Source organism: Trachemys scripta, chromosome 10, assembly GCF_013100865.1.
Source record: "Trachemys scripta elegans isolate TJP31775 chromosome 10, CAS_Tse_1.0, whole genome shotgun sequence".
Taxonomy (NCBI): domain Eukaryota; kingdom Metazoa; phylum Chordata; order Testudines; family Emydidae; genus Trachemys; species Trachemys scripta.
The window spans coordinates 83,365,772-83,382,518 of NC_048307.1; the positions used below are offsets into that span (position 1 = coordinate 83,365,772).

Sequence of the window (16,747 nt, forward strand, 5' to 3'; positions counted from 1 at the left end):
GGTGCTACCTTTCTATAAAGATTGAATTATGTTAAGGCAGATGTCCATCGAGGGGCTATGCCTCATTTATATCCTTCAACTAGTCACTATGCTTAGAACTCAGAAGTAACTAAAATCCATTGAACTTATTGAGCAGATTTTAATTGGTTAGAACATCAGTGCTTGGTAACGTGCTTTAACACGTTTCAACCTCGTATGAATATACTGTGATTAAAAGGTACAGACACAAAATTAAGAGGGAACATTTGGGAATACATTATTCTAACAAATTTTCGTTTCTCTTGTCTGCTCAGTCAAAAATCACATCAATACATATTTAACAGATTTTAAATCTTTTTTAAACATTATCTAAGAGAAATACATAAAACAGACAGAGCAATAGGTTGTGCAAAACTACAACTGCGACTTCATGCATATTTGTCTGGAACTACCAGGTTATTCAAGAGTTCTGGATTAAAGCCACTGTAGATATACAAGTTTCTTCATGCATGGTTTGCATTATTAATCTGTCCCAATTTAGTTTAGAAAGATATACAAGTCAAGTATATTGCAACTGCCTTATCAGTAGACAGGAATTGAATTATTCCCTGCTGGAGGGAGGAATCTAGTCCATCAATAGAAAAAAAAAAAAAAGACTTTTGATGCTTCTTTACCACTGGAAAATGGGGTTTATTGAACAAGACACACTGGGACTGAGAAAAATGCTAGTCCTACTTCACGTTTTATCTGTCCAGGGTCACAGTCCTGTGACTGTCAGGTTTCTGCTGCCTGAATGGGGGGCGGGAAGTGTTTGATCCGTTTCAAAACACTGTTTCTAATGAGCTCTTTTACAGCTTCAGTGCTGTTTCATGCAGTTTGATTTCTTTATTCAAAGCAGTTCGGAGTAGCCGAGTGCTGTATCCTATCCTGAAAGGAATGCTGAAGAAGGCTCAGAAACAGCACCTCCAAGCTACAACTAAAAAAAAAGTCACAAATTCACACTTTATATTAATATTTTTCCGGATACTGCAGATTTAACTAGGACAACACGATTCGATTTATGACTTCTGAGTGTTAGATCACGTGAAAATGCTCCAACAGATGAAGCAGGACACAGGTCAGTTAAAAAGTCAAAATAGGTAATCTTTGAAATAAAAAAAGTTTATTTGAAGACTTGTAAAATAGCTCCTTGAAAGACCAACATTTTCAGAACACCAAGATACAATAATGCATTTTTCCATTATGTTAGAATACAAAAGTCACAATCCTTCAACTCTCTAGGCAAGGAATGAATTTACGGATCAACAAATGCTACACTTCAAACACCAAGAAAGTGAGTGGGCTTGAAAGTCAAACTAATTAGTAGCATATAAGTTAGGTCATCACAACCCCTGTGGCACACTTGTCATCACTAAGCAATAATGCAGGTTAGGTAAGAGCTTAGTGTCAAAACAATGAACCTATAAACTTTAAAGGAGCTCAGACAACGAAATAATATGCTAATTGCATTTCTTTCTACATCCCACTGATGGGTTCCCAAAGCCTCCTTTTTAGGCTTCTGTTTCAGAACAAACAAAAGAAAAAAACTTTAGAACTTACAAATGTCAGTTCAGTTTTAACACACACTTTATTCACTTTAAATTTACATAATCTGTGCAAGAGACATGTGCAATGGAAGGACAAAGAACAAAATGTAGAAATGGACAGCACTGTCACAGAGATCCAAGTATTACTTCACTATACAGAGGCATGCCTTATACTGCTTTCCGATGGTATTCGGGAGGGGCTACTTCATAGTCACTGGCACTAAACAATGTGGAAGCGTTCTTTGCTAAATACCTGTGAAAGAAAAATATACACATGCAGAAATTAAAATACCTTGTTGCTCAGGTCATTATCAAGACTTAAGTTTTAATGTACACAAACTGTTATTTCACTGCTTCAAATTGGATTCCAGCATCTGCTCTTGAAAATCTGTCCTTAGTCTTTGAACAGCCCAGAGAAATATTCAGTTTAATTCTTAATAGGTGTCAGATATTGTACTCATGAAATCCTACAGAGTGCCTCACTCAGAATTTCAAGCAGTGAAATACTGTCAAACAAATTTGACTACAGCCAAGTGTTGCCACAAGACCTCCAACAGGTTGAAATACAATATGAATTATGAGGTTCCGCTTCCTATCAAATGTTTGTCCTTTCTGGATGTCTGCCAGTCATTCAAGCAGGCAGGTAAAAAGTAGCTTACTGTTTTGTACAAACAAATGTGGTTCTTAACAAGTGCTAGGTGAAGCTTTATATCTAGGGCCCTACCAAATTCACAGCTGTGAAAAACACATCATGGACTGAAATCTGGTCTCCCCCTGTGAAATCTGGTCTTGTGTGCTTTTACCCCATACGATACAGATTACACGGGGGAGACCAGTGTTTCTCAAATTGGGGGTCCTGACCCAAAAGGGAGTGCAGGGGAGGTCACAAGGTTATTTTAGGGGGGTCGTGATATTGTTACTCTTACTTCTGTGCTGCCTTGAGAGCTGGGCGGCCAGAGAGCAGTGGCTGTTGGTAAGATGCCCAGCTCTGAAGGCAGCGCCACCACCAGCAGCAGTGCAGAAGTAAGGGTCACAATACCATATACCATCCCATCCTTACTTCTGCATTGCTACTGGCGGTGGCTCTGCCTTCAGAGCTGAGCTCCTAGCCAGCAGCTGCCACTCTCCAGCTGCCCAGCTCTGAAGGCAGCACCGCCACCAGCAGTAGCGCAGAAGTAAGGGTCGCAGTACCACAACCCGCCTACCATGACCTTGTGACCCCTCCTCCCCACACACACACACACACCCCCCGACCTCCTTTTGGGTCAGGATCCCTACAAATTACAACACTGACATTTCAGATTTAAATAGCTGAAATCATGAAATTTACAATTTTTAAAAATCTTATGACCATGAAATTGACCACAATGGACCATGAATTTGGTAGGGTCCTATTTATAACCAGGGCTAGAAGATGACTGGCCAGTAAATATGGCATTCTACAAACCGAGTGCTGCACAGTGATACTCAGGCCTTCTTTGTAGGGCAGAATCAGGTTTCCTCCCTAACCACAAGCGTTTACATTTTAAAATGGGGATATTCTTAGGGTTCTATACGGCCTCCTGCGAGGATCACTAAGTTAATCACCTACTGCACTTCATTTATTAACACATTTTCAAACATTATGGATTAGCTACCAACGGCTTCTATATTAGCCTGTCTTTCACCTATGAAATTAAGTCAGTTTTCTATTCTTCACAATATAGTGTTAAAGAAATAATTGCTTTATTGAAGGAATAAAGAGAAAGCAACAGAATGTGGTGGTAAAAAGGCATTATATATAAAAATAAAAGCAGGTAGTTAGCGCATAGTGAGAAAATGATGGTATGCCTCTGGAGTGTTAATGCACAAGGCCAAGCAATTTCAAACATTATGTATTTAAATTGCCTACAAGACTGACACTGCCTGACATTTCCCTGCCATACTGGAAAGTATGACAATTGTGCTTGTGCATTTACTGGGGATTATAAGCATAAATGTGAGACCAATGACAACTGGAGAATTAACCATGCATCCAGAGTTCTAAAGCATAAGCCATAACTAGAGGAAGTCCTCTTAAATTTGAGAGCTGCAGAGGATTCTTTCATACATTAAAATTTAAAATCAGATTACAAGTTTCTAAACTGTAGAGGACTCGGATTCTTTAGAGTAGTCAGTTCCTCCACTAACAGAGCATGAACTTCTAACTCCATTACAGCAGATCAACTTTCCACTTTTAGATTTCACATTTAAGTCCTATAGTAAGATAGAGTAAAACATTAAAAAGCATCTAACTGACTTAAGTGCCTCGAAGTGCTATTGAACAAATGGGACGGCGTTGCAAACAGTCTGTTGCCTTGCATGTATTTCAGGAAAGGCAGATCAACAAGTTCTAAAACGCATCAAGAAACAAATGGCTTAAGCTTGGCCTTTCGATGAGCTGAAAGACGGACTCATAGCTCAGCTACTTGACTGGGATTAGCTCCCAGCTCTGCCACAGACAGAGACTTTGTTAACATCTTTTGCCCTCTATTCCCAGTCTGTAAAATGGGGAATATGCTCCTCCCTCCACTTATGTCTGGACCATGGACTTGGATAAGCTTTTCAGGGCAGGGACTGTCTCTTATTGCATGTATGTAGAATTAGGTGTCAATCTTGATTGGGGCTTCTACACACTTGACTAAAATATAAAGATGCAAAAAATGTAAAGATGTTTTTCATTAAGGCAATAATAGAGGACAGGTTTTGAAACGCCTGATGGAATTGCTCTGATTTAGCAGTTTGCAGCAGCACACGCAAGAACAAAACTGGATCTTTTTTCTACCCAAATGGTTTGTTTGATTCCTTTCCTTTTAAATTGCAGTGTACTTCAGATCAGACATGCCAAACCCATGGGAAAAAAACAAAAACAAAGAAACTGGGTGCCAACACCACGACATTTGTTTTTGGCTTAACTGTCTTGTGAGTTGATTGCTGGCTAGTTTTTTGCTTATAGCTTGTTGCTTCTTTTTGGGGGGGGGGTTGGGCCCCGGGAAAGGAGGGGGGGGGGGGGGGGGGGGGAATAGTCAGGGGTGCACAGCGGGCCCACCACAGTCCCAAACTCAACTGCAAAAACCCATGCATTTCACCTTTGTTATGTGCCTTCAATGGAAATACACATTTCTCTATAATCAGGAACAATTGTGTAGTATGTCAAGACAAAGCATGCCAGAGCAATTTCTAGTAGAAGACCTCTCGTACCAACTCTGTTGCTACGAAGGGATGACTAACTGAAATATTAACCAAGCACCTTTTTTCAGTTTGTTTAGTTAGTTCAGAAAAATTTATGCTGCTTTAGGTAAATCTAGGTCCTGAAACTTGAAGTCTTCAACAAGTTACTCTTCAGTAAAATGCACACTCGGTTGTAATACTAACTATGCAGAACTGACCACCACCACAAAACTGGAAGAAAGGCTGTCAAGAGACCAAGGGGCTTGCTCTGGATTAGTGTTGCAGATTAACTGACACTGTCAATATCAAAATACTATCCAAAAAATTAGAATAAAAAAGCATTGGGTCACAGTCGTATAAACAAACACATGCTAAACATTAAGCATATAAATAAGTGTTTGCAGGATCAGGGCTTTAGTGTTTTTAAAAAACCTTCAACACACAAAGATGAAATGCTGAACTTACTTCAAGAAATCATGCAAGTAGTTTAACAACAAAGCCAGGCTCTTCTCATCAAGAGGGGTGTAGGCAAGCATAGCTCCAATTCGTACTGTTTTAAGAAAAGCATATATTTGACATTGTTTTTCATGACAACTTTAACCATACATGAGTACAAGCCCAAGATCCATAGGACATGATCACTAACTTCAGACTCCCATTCTTACCTACGCAAACTTTTCTAAACAACTACGTTTTAAAAACTTCCATTCTGAGTAGGTGATTTGTGGTTTTGAACATTTCATACAAATGACCCAAGGATAGTCATGTGAGTCATTTGTTTAGACATTTTACTCTGATTCAGTGTCTTATTCCAATTATTAACAAGACAGAGAAGAAGCTGGAGCAATATAACCATTTGTCCCCTTTTATGGTAGACTCAAGATGCCAAACTTACCAAATAATCGTAGTAGGTGTGGTGCACCATAGACTTGTGACATAGGCGCATCAGGATGATCTGCTAAGATTTCAGCATACTGTGGCCTCTCAAATTTGTACAGCAGTTGAGTCCCCAACATTACATTGAAGTACTCTTTTATTCCAGCAACAACTTCATTAACAGCATATTCTCTGGCACACAGAAAGGAAATGTGAAATATTAAAAATGTAAATAAAAACAAAAGCAACCACCAGGGCTGTGGTTTCCTGGGGTAGTTTAGAACTCTGAAGAGCCAATATTCATAAGAGATGGCCCAGAGAAACAAATGCATAGTTCTAGTGGTTCCGCTTTTTAAAAATGGGGTATTCTGGCTCTACATGAAGACATGCTTTAAGTCAACTTGGTTCTAAGAAAAAGTAACTGAAAGCAAACTGTCTGCCTTCCCACCTGAACGGGATACTTATCCAAACGCATGTCTAAAGCGGCACATTCAAAGCAAGATGAAAATGCAATTTCTTAAAGTCTTGGAAGATGCACCTGTCAGTTCTATGCCACACACATCATAGACGCCGACTTCTGCTCCCGCCGGTGGGTGCTCGACCGCTTCTCTGCCCCTGGCCCCACCCCCACTCCACCCGCTCCCTGACACTATTCCAACTCCTTCCCCAAAATGTTGGGGTTACTGCTTTTAACTTTAGACTTCTGTAATATCAGCAAAGAACATAAGCCTTTCACATCGAACAGATAACATTTAACATGTGGGGAAAGTGCTGTGCTCTGCATAGGAGTAAGGAAGGAAAAAAAGATGCACCATTTGGAGAAAAAATTCTCTTCCACTCAAATTATTTTTATTTCCACAGGGTTCATTTGCCATAGCAAATCCATTAAACCAAGCTATTCTCCAGACATTTTGCAAGAAGTCTGATATAATACCCAAACAAGATGTCAGGACAGATCATGAACAGGATGCCATGATATAAATCAGTGTTTCATCCTCATCTGGAACACTAGTCACCCAATCTCAAAAACGATATTGTAGAATTAAAGGCGTTTTCAGAGAAGGATAAGGAGAACAATTAGGAAGGTGGAAGACTCATTGAGGAGATTGAAGGACCGAGGGAATGTGACAGAACTATATACAATGAATGGCATAGAAGAGGGAGATAAGAAAAACTGAAGCTCCCAATCTCAAAACACAAAAGGGCATTTGATGAAACTGAAAGATGGCAAACTCAAAGCTGATAAAAGGGAACACTTTTGTGCAATTTAATTAGACAAATTCATTGCCTCATGATGTAATGGAGGCAAAGGGACTGGACCATTCACTTGGAATACAAGCACACCCAGCATTCTAGTAGTTAATACCAACAAAAAAACCTTTCAAGTCTTAAACCAATCTCTTTTAGTGATTAAGGTAAGAACTTCACGGAGGGTACATGATCTCTCATCTGCATGCTGCAAGATTTCTTCGTATCTTCCCCTAAAGCATCTGGTACTGGCCGCTGTGGGAGACAGGATACTAGACTAGATGGACCCCAGTTCTAATCCCTGTGTTTCTATTCCCACTGATGTCACATGGGTGTTTATTTCAATGGACATTGGATCAGGGCCTGGATCTGGGAGGAGGATCCTGCAGGAGCCCTTACAAGATGCACAATGAAGAGGGTAAGATACTGGACAGCTTCTTAGAAGGCCTTCCCCTCCCCCGCACCCCTCAAAGTGCATGAAAGAGCATTCCAGCTGTGCCCAGCCCTAGACAAATCCACTAAGAGAGAACTAAGTTAAAACTATTAAGATTGCACAATTAAGCACTCAGAAGTCCCGAAGTGTAAGCTAGGGTCTTGCAGGAAACTTAAACAGTGTATTGTGTGCACACAGGGGGCAAAGTGAAACAGGGTGTTATAAGGGTGACACTAATCACCCTTAGCTATACTCAGAGCCACTCCAACAATAACAACTGATTATACATAAAGATATGCGAGCCCAGTTTTCAAAAAAAGTGTCAACCTAGATTTTGGCATATACAGCAGCACAAGATTAGTCCCCTTTATGAACAGCATTTTTAGCAACTGGACCTTGTGTGACATATACCAATAGAAGGAGAGAGAAACAAGCAGGTACATTTACACTTCAGGCTTCTTTGAAAATTCCAGCCTGACACTTTGGTAGCACAGAAGTTATTTATTCAGGTTCAGTTCTTGATTTGCACTTAAATACAAATGGTAGTTTAGTACTTGAACAATTTCTGTGGTCGCTGTGAGATTGGGAGATGTTTGGATAAACTGAACTCCAGGTTGTTTTTCAGCCTTCGTTTTAATTGTAACCGTCAGTTACTTTCACTTTGTGTTAGCCTTCATTTGGGGATTAGAACATTCCTTCTGGGCTAGGGACTGGTCACACAGGTGAATGATTATAAAGGAGACTCAGAGAACCACCAACTTGGATTAACTCTCTGCTGCAGTGTTCTGGATTTGCAACCAGGAGGCGCAACTGACTTGACTCTACCCAAATCTAAAAGGATGGGGCTGGAACTTCTTGGTCTAAGCCCATAGCTGGAGAGCTGCAGTTTGACCACAGATGAGAGACTAAGGCTGGGTCTGAGGGGGAAGCCATCCACCACCAGATACCAGAAGACTGAGATGGAAAGAGGAAGGCAGCAAGGGTGGTCTACCTTGCTTAAGGATGCTGAACAAACGCAAGGCTGACAAGAGCAGGGAGATCAAACCGGGTGGATTGCGTTCAAGGGTTTGCGGTTTTCCAAAGAATGATCTAACATGCTAATGCTGCTCCACAGTCAATGTCTGTGGTTAAGAAATTCCTGTGCCAAACTGGGCCCAGGATTGTGGTCCATTTACAAAGAAGTGGTGCCCATCCAAGAAGGAGGGCTGGGACAGTCCAACAGTCAACAGCAGAAAGCCATTGTAATGGCTAAGACATGCCTTTTAAAATGCCATTACTTACTTATTATCAGTGTTTCCTCGTGATTTCTTGTAGCTTGCGTAATCCTCTAAAATGGAGTCAACGTTCTTCTTGGCAGGAAGATAAAAGAGCTATGAAAATCAAAGAATAAATAGACTGATTAATGCAAATAGTCTCACCTGCAGAATGTGTCTGCATACTAGTTTCAAAGTACTGACAAATACAACGAGGAGCTTTGTAGAAAAGAATTTTTCTACAACATTCAGCTGGTAAGAGAATTTGTAACTAGGATTTTACTTGACCATGAAGGTATTAAATCACAGCTAACCATTCCATCATGTTTGCCCCTTCTCTTTTCGCATGTTGTCTGCTTTTCAAAAGCAATATTTTACTGTTTGACTAAGCAGAGCTCCTCAGAATCTATAATATGCAGCAATGAATTCTAGAGCCCCAGCAAACAAATCCCTATGTGGTCTAGCTGATATAGGTGGGAATTACAGAACTCCTCCCATCCAGGGACAAGATGGAGCACCACAATATCTTTATGCATCAAACCTTGCCCACTACTTTAAAATTTATCTTAAATAAAGTATTCTGTCCTAAATCTAATAGCCGACAGCATTGCATTGCATTACACACATGAAGAGTCCAGATTCTTCTCTTAGCTCCCTACAGATATCAAGGGCTCATCATTTCTTGTTCACTCTCTGACAAGATCTGCTTGCAGACGTATTTCAGACACCACTGATCATACCTTGTATGTTTGTAAGTTGTAATGCCTGCAGGTGGAATGTCTAGCTAAAGAGGGCATCACAAAGAAGCAGAGGAGTTGATTAATATTATTCAAATGCATGGGCCATTAAGGATTTTAGCTTCTATGTTTAACACTGAATGTAGAAACCATTATATATACACAAGCCATAATTAAACTGTATATTAATATACTTGCTTTACACTTTTGAAACATGAGCTCAAATACAAATCTTTGGTCACATCTGGATTCAATGATTCAATTCCTTTCACAAGAGCATTCCAGTCTGAGGAGATTCAGAAATGGATGTTCCCAGAACTGGAATAAGTACTGTACTGAATACCACTACTGAAGTACATTTGCAGAGTTGCATGGGAAAGCGTCCACAGCCTTATGTCAGACTCAAGTCATGGCTACTGATCTCTTGCTTTTAAAAGATCACATTTTTAAGTAGTTGTGGTAGACTCTTACAGGCTTCAAATGGGGGATGGGGAGGATTGCTTGCATGAAGATTCCAGGAAAAAAAAAAACAAAAAACAAAAAACCAACCTATGATCTACAACAATTCATTAAGGTTTTTAATTGAAGAGAGAATTGCATTTTAGTTTATTACAGAAGCAGGACAAGCACAGTTTAATTAACTAGCAAGAAGCCTTGTTTTGGATTCAAATCATGCAGGAAAGCAGAAGGAGATAGGAACATATACAACTACACAAAAAACAATTTTCACAGAGCCTCAGTGCAACTTGTAAAGTTTTTTGTTTTGTTTTTAAACCACATCATGCTTGCATAAAAACTGACTGTCAGGACCTAGGTGTAGGCAGCCTAGTGGTTAGCCATGGGCAGAGTGCTGGGTCCCCATGTCACCCAGGGCTCCGAACCAGAAGATCAGGAACCTTGAGTCAGATACTAGGAATCAAGCAGAGTCAGGAAACCAGGAAACAAGCAGGTAGTGCTGGGTGAGCAGTCCAGAGCAGGGTGGGGCTCAGTTATACAGAAGACTACTTGCTGTTCTTCCTTCTGGCTCAAATAGGGGGAAAGCAATCCAATGGAGGAGCGCCTGTGTTTCACCACCCAGGCCCAGGCTGGAGCGCCCTATCTGAGCGGGGCTTCAAGGAGTCCCAGTTCTAGCTGATGCCGGTAAGCTGTCAGGTGGAGGGCTGGAGTATGAGCTGCCCACCAGGAGCCCTGCAGACCCAAGTTCAAGATCCACTCTAGGCTTTGGCATTCTCTCAACTCCTTTCCTAGCCTGAAGGTTAATCATAGAAGCGTAGGACTGGAAACAGTCCCCAGCACCCATGGCAGGACAAAGTAACTACTAGACCATCCCCGACAGGTGTTTGTCTAACCTGTTCTTAACCTCCAATGATGGAGATTCCACAACCTTCCTAAGCTTAACTATTCCAGTGCTTAACTAGCCTGACAATTAGGAAGTTTTTCCTAATGTCCAACCTAAACCTCTTGCTGCAATTTAAGCCCATTGCTTCTTGTCCTATCCTCAGAAGTTAAGGAGAGCAATTCTTCCCCCTCCTCCTTGTAACGACCGTCTAGTCCCCTCTCAGTCTTCTCTTTTCCAGACTAAACAAACCCAATTTTTTCCAATCTTTCCTCATAGGTCATGTTTTCTAGACCTTTCATCATTTTTGTTGCTCTTCTCTGCTCATTCTCCACTTTGTCCACATCTTTCCTGAAATGTGGTGCCCAGAACTGGACACAATACTCCAGTTGAGGCCTAACCAGCGGAGTAGAGTGGAAAAATTACTTCGTGTCTTGCTTACAACACTCCTGCTTATACATCCCAGAATGATGTTCACTTTTTTTGCAACAGTGTTACACTGTTGACTCGTATTTAGCTTGTGGTCCACTATGACCCCCAGATCCTTTCTAAGTGGAGTACTTTGCATTTGTCCTTATTGAATTTCATCCTATTTACTTCAGACCATTTCTCCAGTTTTGAATTTTAATCCTGTCCTCCAAAGCACTTGCAACCCCTCCCAGCTTGGTATCATCCAGAAACTTTGTAGGTGTACTCTCTATGCCACTATCTAAATCACTGACGAGGATATGGAACATGTCAATGTCTATATAAAATGTTATGGACCAGCTTTTTCTACCAGCTAAAGTGAGTATGTATCAAAAGGCCAACAAAGAACCACAGGCAACACCATGAGTTTAAAAGGGCAAGTTGACATTTTAGTTTATGCCTGCCTGGACTTAAGGAAGCTCCAGGATGTGCTCCTGACAACAACATGCAGCTCTGCTGAACATCACAGGTGACCCGTGGGAAGAAACCAGCTAGTACCTACAACCCAGTCAAATAAGCCTCGAGGAGACAGAATACCAAGTATACCTTGAAAAATAGACCAACACAGTCCCACAGCTGGAAAGAGCATAAGTTCCAAACTGCCGGTTGAAGTCAGTATACATGCTTATAGATAAAGGATAATTTTCACAATGTGAGGGTTACCTGTTTTTGCCTGGTGATCAAATCCCAGTCATCAACAAGCCATGGTTTCAGCTCTTCTGGAATTTTTACCTTTACTTCAACTCTGTTCATAAATGTTTCTTCCTGAAAAATCAAGAAAACAAAACAAAACAAAAAGTCATCCTACTTTGGTCATCATACCCACACAGTCTCAATTTTCTAAAATTGAGCCATTACATAAGTCTATCAAAAGATAGAAGACTGCAGCTGCTATTGTTACCTCAGAATCTTATGAAGTGACAGACAGTTCAACTCTTGCTAGAATTTTACTGTATTTCAGCTGTTAGACAAAGATATCCCTAGAGCAGCACTTTAAGATACGAACCTTACAAAACCAGTAGAGCGTTTGTACTTGGGAGCATTATTTCTCTTTTGTTACATTACCTATTCGTTAATTCATGCTAACACCACCACTTTGTTGAACAGGGAAAACAGTCAATACTAACAGATAATCATAAGCCAGTTTTTAAGTTGTTATATTACTATGCAACTTCACTTTCAGTTACAAATGCCTTCACACTGTGCTGATGACTCAATGGCACCTCTGACTATAGACCCACATGTCTGATAGATCTATTGAATACCATCTAAAGACTAGACACTAAGTGTTTTCCTCCAACCAAAAAAGTTTTTCATTTAAGACTACTTAAATATCAACTTATGAAAATAGATTTTTTTTTTTTAAATAAAACTGTTGATGTTTGCAGCTTTGGCACTTACGAACTATTCCTTTATCTCTGAAATACTTAAGATGATGCATCAACTAAAGCAGTACTTTGAGATGGAAAGAACGAACTCAAAGCTCTCAGATTTCAGTCTGAAAGCTGCTCACAACTATAGCATGTTAACTGGTAGCATTTTCCTCCATATACTTATCTTTTTTACCAAAAGCACAATGATAGCTTGGAGTGCTAGGTCTGGAAATTCTGTATTAAACAGGGATAGGAAGCTAACTCACGTAAATACATTATTCGGAATATTTTTCCCCTGCTCAAATTACTGGACATACTTGTCATGCATTTGTGACCAAAAAGATAAAGCAGATCAAAGCTGCAGATTTCAATAGGAACTTTTTTTAAAAAACAGTAACCAAGATTGAAATATAACTATCAAGATAAACCATTCAATCTGTTGCAGCTAAATGGAGAGTTACTACAGAGTTAAAATACATACACTTTCAACCGTGGGATCCACTCGAGCCCTTTTCTTCCTAGGAGGCTGGGGAGTCTCGCTGGTACTGCTGCCTTCCCCAATTCCAGGAGCTACACAAACAAAAAACAGCTATTCTTTTGTTTGTAGATGCATTTTATATCCACACTAATGATAGTTTTTCCTACTGACATTTTCACTAAAGGACTTGTTTGACTATACGCAGGTCTCAAACTGCAGATGAATTCATTCTTTTCAATTAAAAAAAAAAAAAAAAAAATCATTTCCCCTCCTGAAACATCCCCTACATTGATAACTTGGACACCAAGATTGCAGGTTGCAATGCAATATATGTCCTATTGCAGACCCACTCTTGTCTTCACGTCCCCACTATATTACAGCATCTGAGCCTGCACAATATTCCATGCTAAAAGAAAGAGTACCCAACACCTGTGTAATCTAAGAAAGAACGATTCTACTGCAGAACTGGTATATGCAAACACTTGGTGTGGTTTTTAATTTGTAAGCAGTCTCGACCCTGACAGACATTTCCATTTGTATGTTTTTAATGCTTCCACCTGGTTAACAGCCTAAAATCTGAAACAAAAGTTACTTCATAAACTTAGTTGGGCAGATCGTCAACCAAGTAAATGATCATAGCCCCACTTTAATTAGAACTATAGCAATTTACATCAGATGAGTATCTGTTCCAGTAGATCTTCCATTATGTACTGAATGAACTATAACTTATGAATAAAAATATGCTTACTTTTCTGTTTGTTCTTTTTTGTTTTCCTGCAAAAATGGAAACACACATTATTTCAAGTCTTAAGGTACCAACAGAAATAAGTCTGAATTTTTGGGGACACCTATACACAAAGATCTCTAAAAAGTATTTAAAAAGTTAGTCAAGAGGCAACTTGAGCCAGTAAACCCAGGACAACGAACAAAAGCCCACCAACCCACTTGACTATATAGCAAGAAGAAACTAACAAAATAAAGGAAGGTAGAGGTTGTCACTAAGGCACTGTCATTTACTTTCTCCAATATAAATATAAAGGTACAACCAATGAGGCTAATGGCAACAAATTCTAAACTGATAAAAGCTATTGGTGGTATGCTCTTAGCACCATAGTTAATCCTATGCCAGCTTTTTCCATTTAATAAAACATTTACAAGACTGTTTTGATTGGAATGGTAGTATAAAAGTACGTAAGAACATAAAGGCTGTACCGGGTCAGACCAAAGGTCCATCTAGCCCAGTATCCTGTCTACTGACAGTGGCCAATGCCAGGCGCCTCAGAGGGAGTGAACCTAACAGGCAACGATCAAGTGATCTCTCTCCTGCCATCCATCTCCACCCTCTGATAGACAGAGGCTAGGGACACCATTCCTTACCCATCTTGGCTAATAGCCATTAATGGACTTAACCACCATGAATTTATCCAGTTCTCTTTTAAACTCTGTTATAGTCCTAGCCTTCACAACCTTCTCAGGTAAGGAGTTCCACAAGTTGACTGTGCGCTGCGTGAAGAAGAACTTCCTTTTATTTGTTTTAAACCTGCTGCCTATTAATTTCATTTGATGACCCCTAGTTCTTGTATTATGGGAATAAGTAAATAACTTTTCCTTATCCACCTTCTCCACATCACTCATGATTTTATATACCTCTATCATATCCCCCCTTAGTCTCCTCTTTTCCAAGCTGAAGAGTCCTAGCCTCTTTAATCTCTCCTCATATGGGACCCGTTCCAAACCCTTAATCATTTTAGTTGCCCTTTTCTGAACCTTTTCTAGTGCCAGTATATCTTTTTTGAGATGAGACCACATCTGTACGCAGTATTCGAGATGAGGGCGTACCATCGATTTATATAAGGGCAATAATATAGTCTCAGTCTTATTTTCTATCCCCTTTTTAATGATTCCTAACATCCTGTTTGCTTTTTTGACCGCCTCTGCACACTGCGTGGACATTTTCAGAGAACTATCCACGATGACTCCAAGATCTTTTTCCTGACTTGTAGCTAAATCAGCCCCCATCATATTGTATGTATACTTGGGGTTATTTTTTCTAATGTGCATTACTTTACATTTATCCACATGAAATTTCATTTGCCATTTTGTTGCCCAATCACTTAGTTTTGTGAGATCTTTTTGAAGTTCTTCACAGTCTGCTTTGGTCTGAACTATCTTGAGCAGTTTAGTATCATCTGCAAACTTTGCCACCTCACTGTTTACCCCTTTCTCCAGATCATTTATGAATAAGTTGAATAGGATCGGTCCAAGGATGCATTAACAGGTGTGTTGTGAGCAAGACACGAGAAGTCATTCTTCCGCTCTACTCTGCTCTGGTTAGGCCTCAGCTGGAGTATTGTGTCCAGTTCTGGGCGCCGCATTTTAAAAAAGATGTGGAGAAATTGGAAAGGGTCCAAAGAAGAGCAACAAGAATGATTAAAGGTCTTGAGAACATGACCTATGAAGGAAGGCTGAAAGAACTGGGTTTGTTTAGTTTGGAAAAGAGAAGACTGAGAGGGGACATGATAGCAGTTTTCAGGTATCTAAAAGGGTGTCATAAGGAGGAGGGAGAGAACTTGTTCACCTTAGCCTCTAAGGATAGAACCAGAAACAATGGGTTTAAACTGCAGCAAGGGAGGTCTAGGTTGGACATTAGGAAAAAGTTCCTAACTGTCAGGGTGGTTAAACACTGGAACAAATTGCCTAGGGAGGTTGTGGAATCTCCGTCTCTGGAGATATTTAAGAGTAGGTTAGATAAATGTCTATCAGGGATGGTCTAGACAGTATTTGGTCCTGCCGTGCGGGCAGGGGACTGGACTCGATGACCTCTCGAGGTCCCTTCCAGTCCTATAATCTATGAATCTATGAATAAGGACTGACCCTTGGGGAACACCACTAGTTAGCCCTCTCCATTCTGAGAATTTACCATTAATTACTACCCTTTGTTCCCTGTCTTTTAACCAGTTCTCAGTCCATGAAAGGACCTTCCCTTTTATCCCATGGCAGCTTAATTTACATAAGAGCCTTTGGTGAGGGACCTTGTCAAAGGTTTTCTGGAAATCTAAGTACACTATGTCCACTGGATCCCCCTTGTCCACATGTTTGTTGACCCCTTCAAAGAATTCTAATAGATTAGTAAGACACAATTTCCCTTTACAGAAACCATGTTGACTATTGCTCAACAGTTTACAATTTTCTATGTGTCGGACAATTTTATTCTTAACTATTGTTTCGACTAATTTGCCCGGTACAGACGTTAGACTTGACGGTCTAATTGCCGGGATCACCTCTAGAGCCCTTTTTAAATATTGGCGTTACATTAGCTAACTTCCAGGCATTGGATACAGAAGCCGATTTAAAGGACAGGTTACAAACCTTAGTTAACAGTTCCGCAATTTCACATTTGAGTTCTTTCAGAACTCTTGGATGAATACCATCTGGTCCCGGTGACTTGTTAATGTTAAGTTTATCAATTAATTCCAAAACCTCCTCTCGTGACACTTCAATCCGTGACAGTTCCTCAGATTTGTCACCTACAAAAGCCAGCTCAGGTTTGGGAATCTCCCTAACATCCTCAACCGTGAAGACTGAAGCAAAGAATCCATTTAGTTTCTCTGCAATGACTTTATAGTCTTTAAGCGCTCCTTTTGTATCTCGATCATCAAGGGGCCCCACTGGTTGTTTAGCAGGCTTCCTGCTTCTGATGTACTTAAAAAACATTTTATTACCACCTTTGGAGTTTTTGGTTAGCTGTTCTTCAAACTCCTCTTTGGCTTTTCTTATTACATTCTTGCACT

General features: G+C 40.2%; 1 protein-coding gene across 4 annotated transcripts in view; it reads right to left on the reverse strand.

Annotated features, from left to right (window-relative positions):
• Positions 1-1,119: 1,119 nt before the first annotated feature.
• MORF4L1 (mortality factor 4 like 1) overlaps positions 1,120-16,747 on the reverse strand; it is a 43,287-nt gene continuing 27,659 nt past the window's right edge. For all 4 annotated transcript variants that reach the window (XM_034783707.1, XM_034783705.1, XM_034783706.1 and 1 more), the window contains 7 exons: positions 13,705-13,730; positions 12,960-13,048; positions 11,769-11,870; positions 8,593-8,681; positions 5,650-5,822; positions 5,220-5,304; positions 1,120-1,818 (listed from right to left, as the gene is read on the reverse strand). In XM_034783707.1, the coding sequence (XP_034639598.1) occupies positions 1,734-1,818; positions 5,220-5,304; positions 5,650-5,822; positions 8,593-8,681; positions 11,769-11,870; positions 12,960-13,048; positions 13,705-13,730 (649 nt within the window). In that variant the 3' untranslated portion in view covers positions 1,120-1,733. The remainder of the gene's footprint in view (positions 1,819-5,219; positions 5,305-5,649; positions 5,823-8,592; positions 8,682-11,768; positions 11,871-12,959; positions 13,049-13,704; positions 13,731-16,747) is intronic.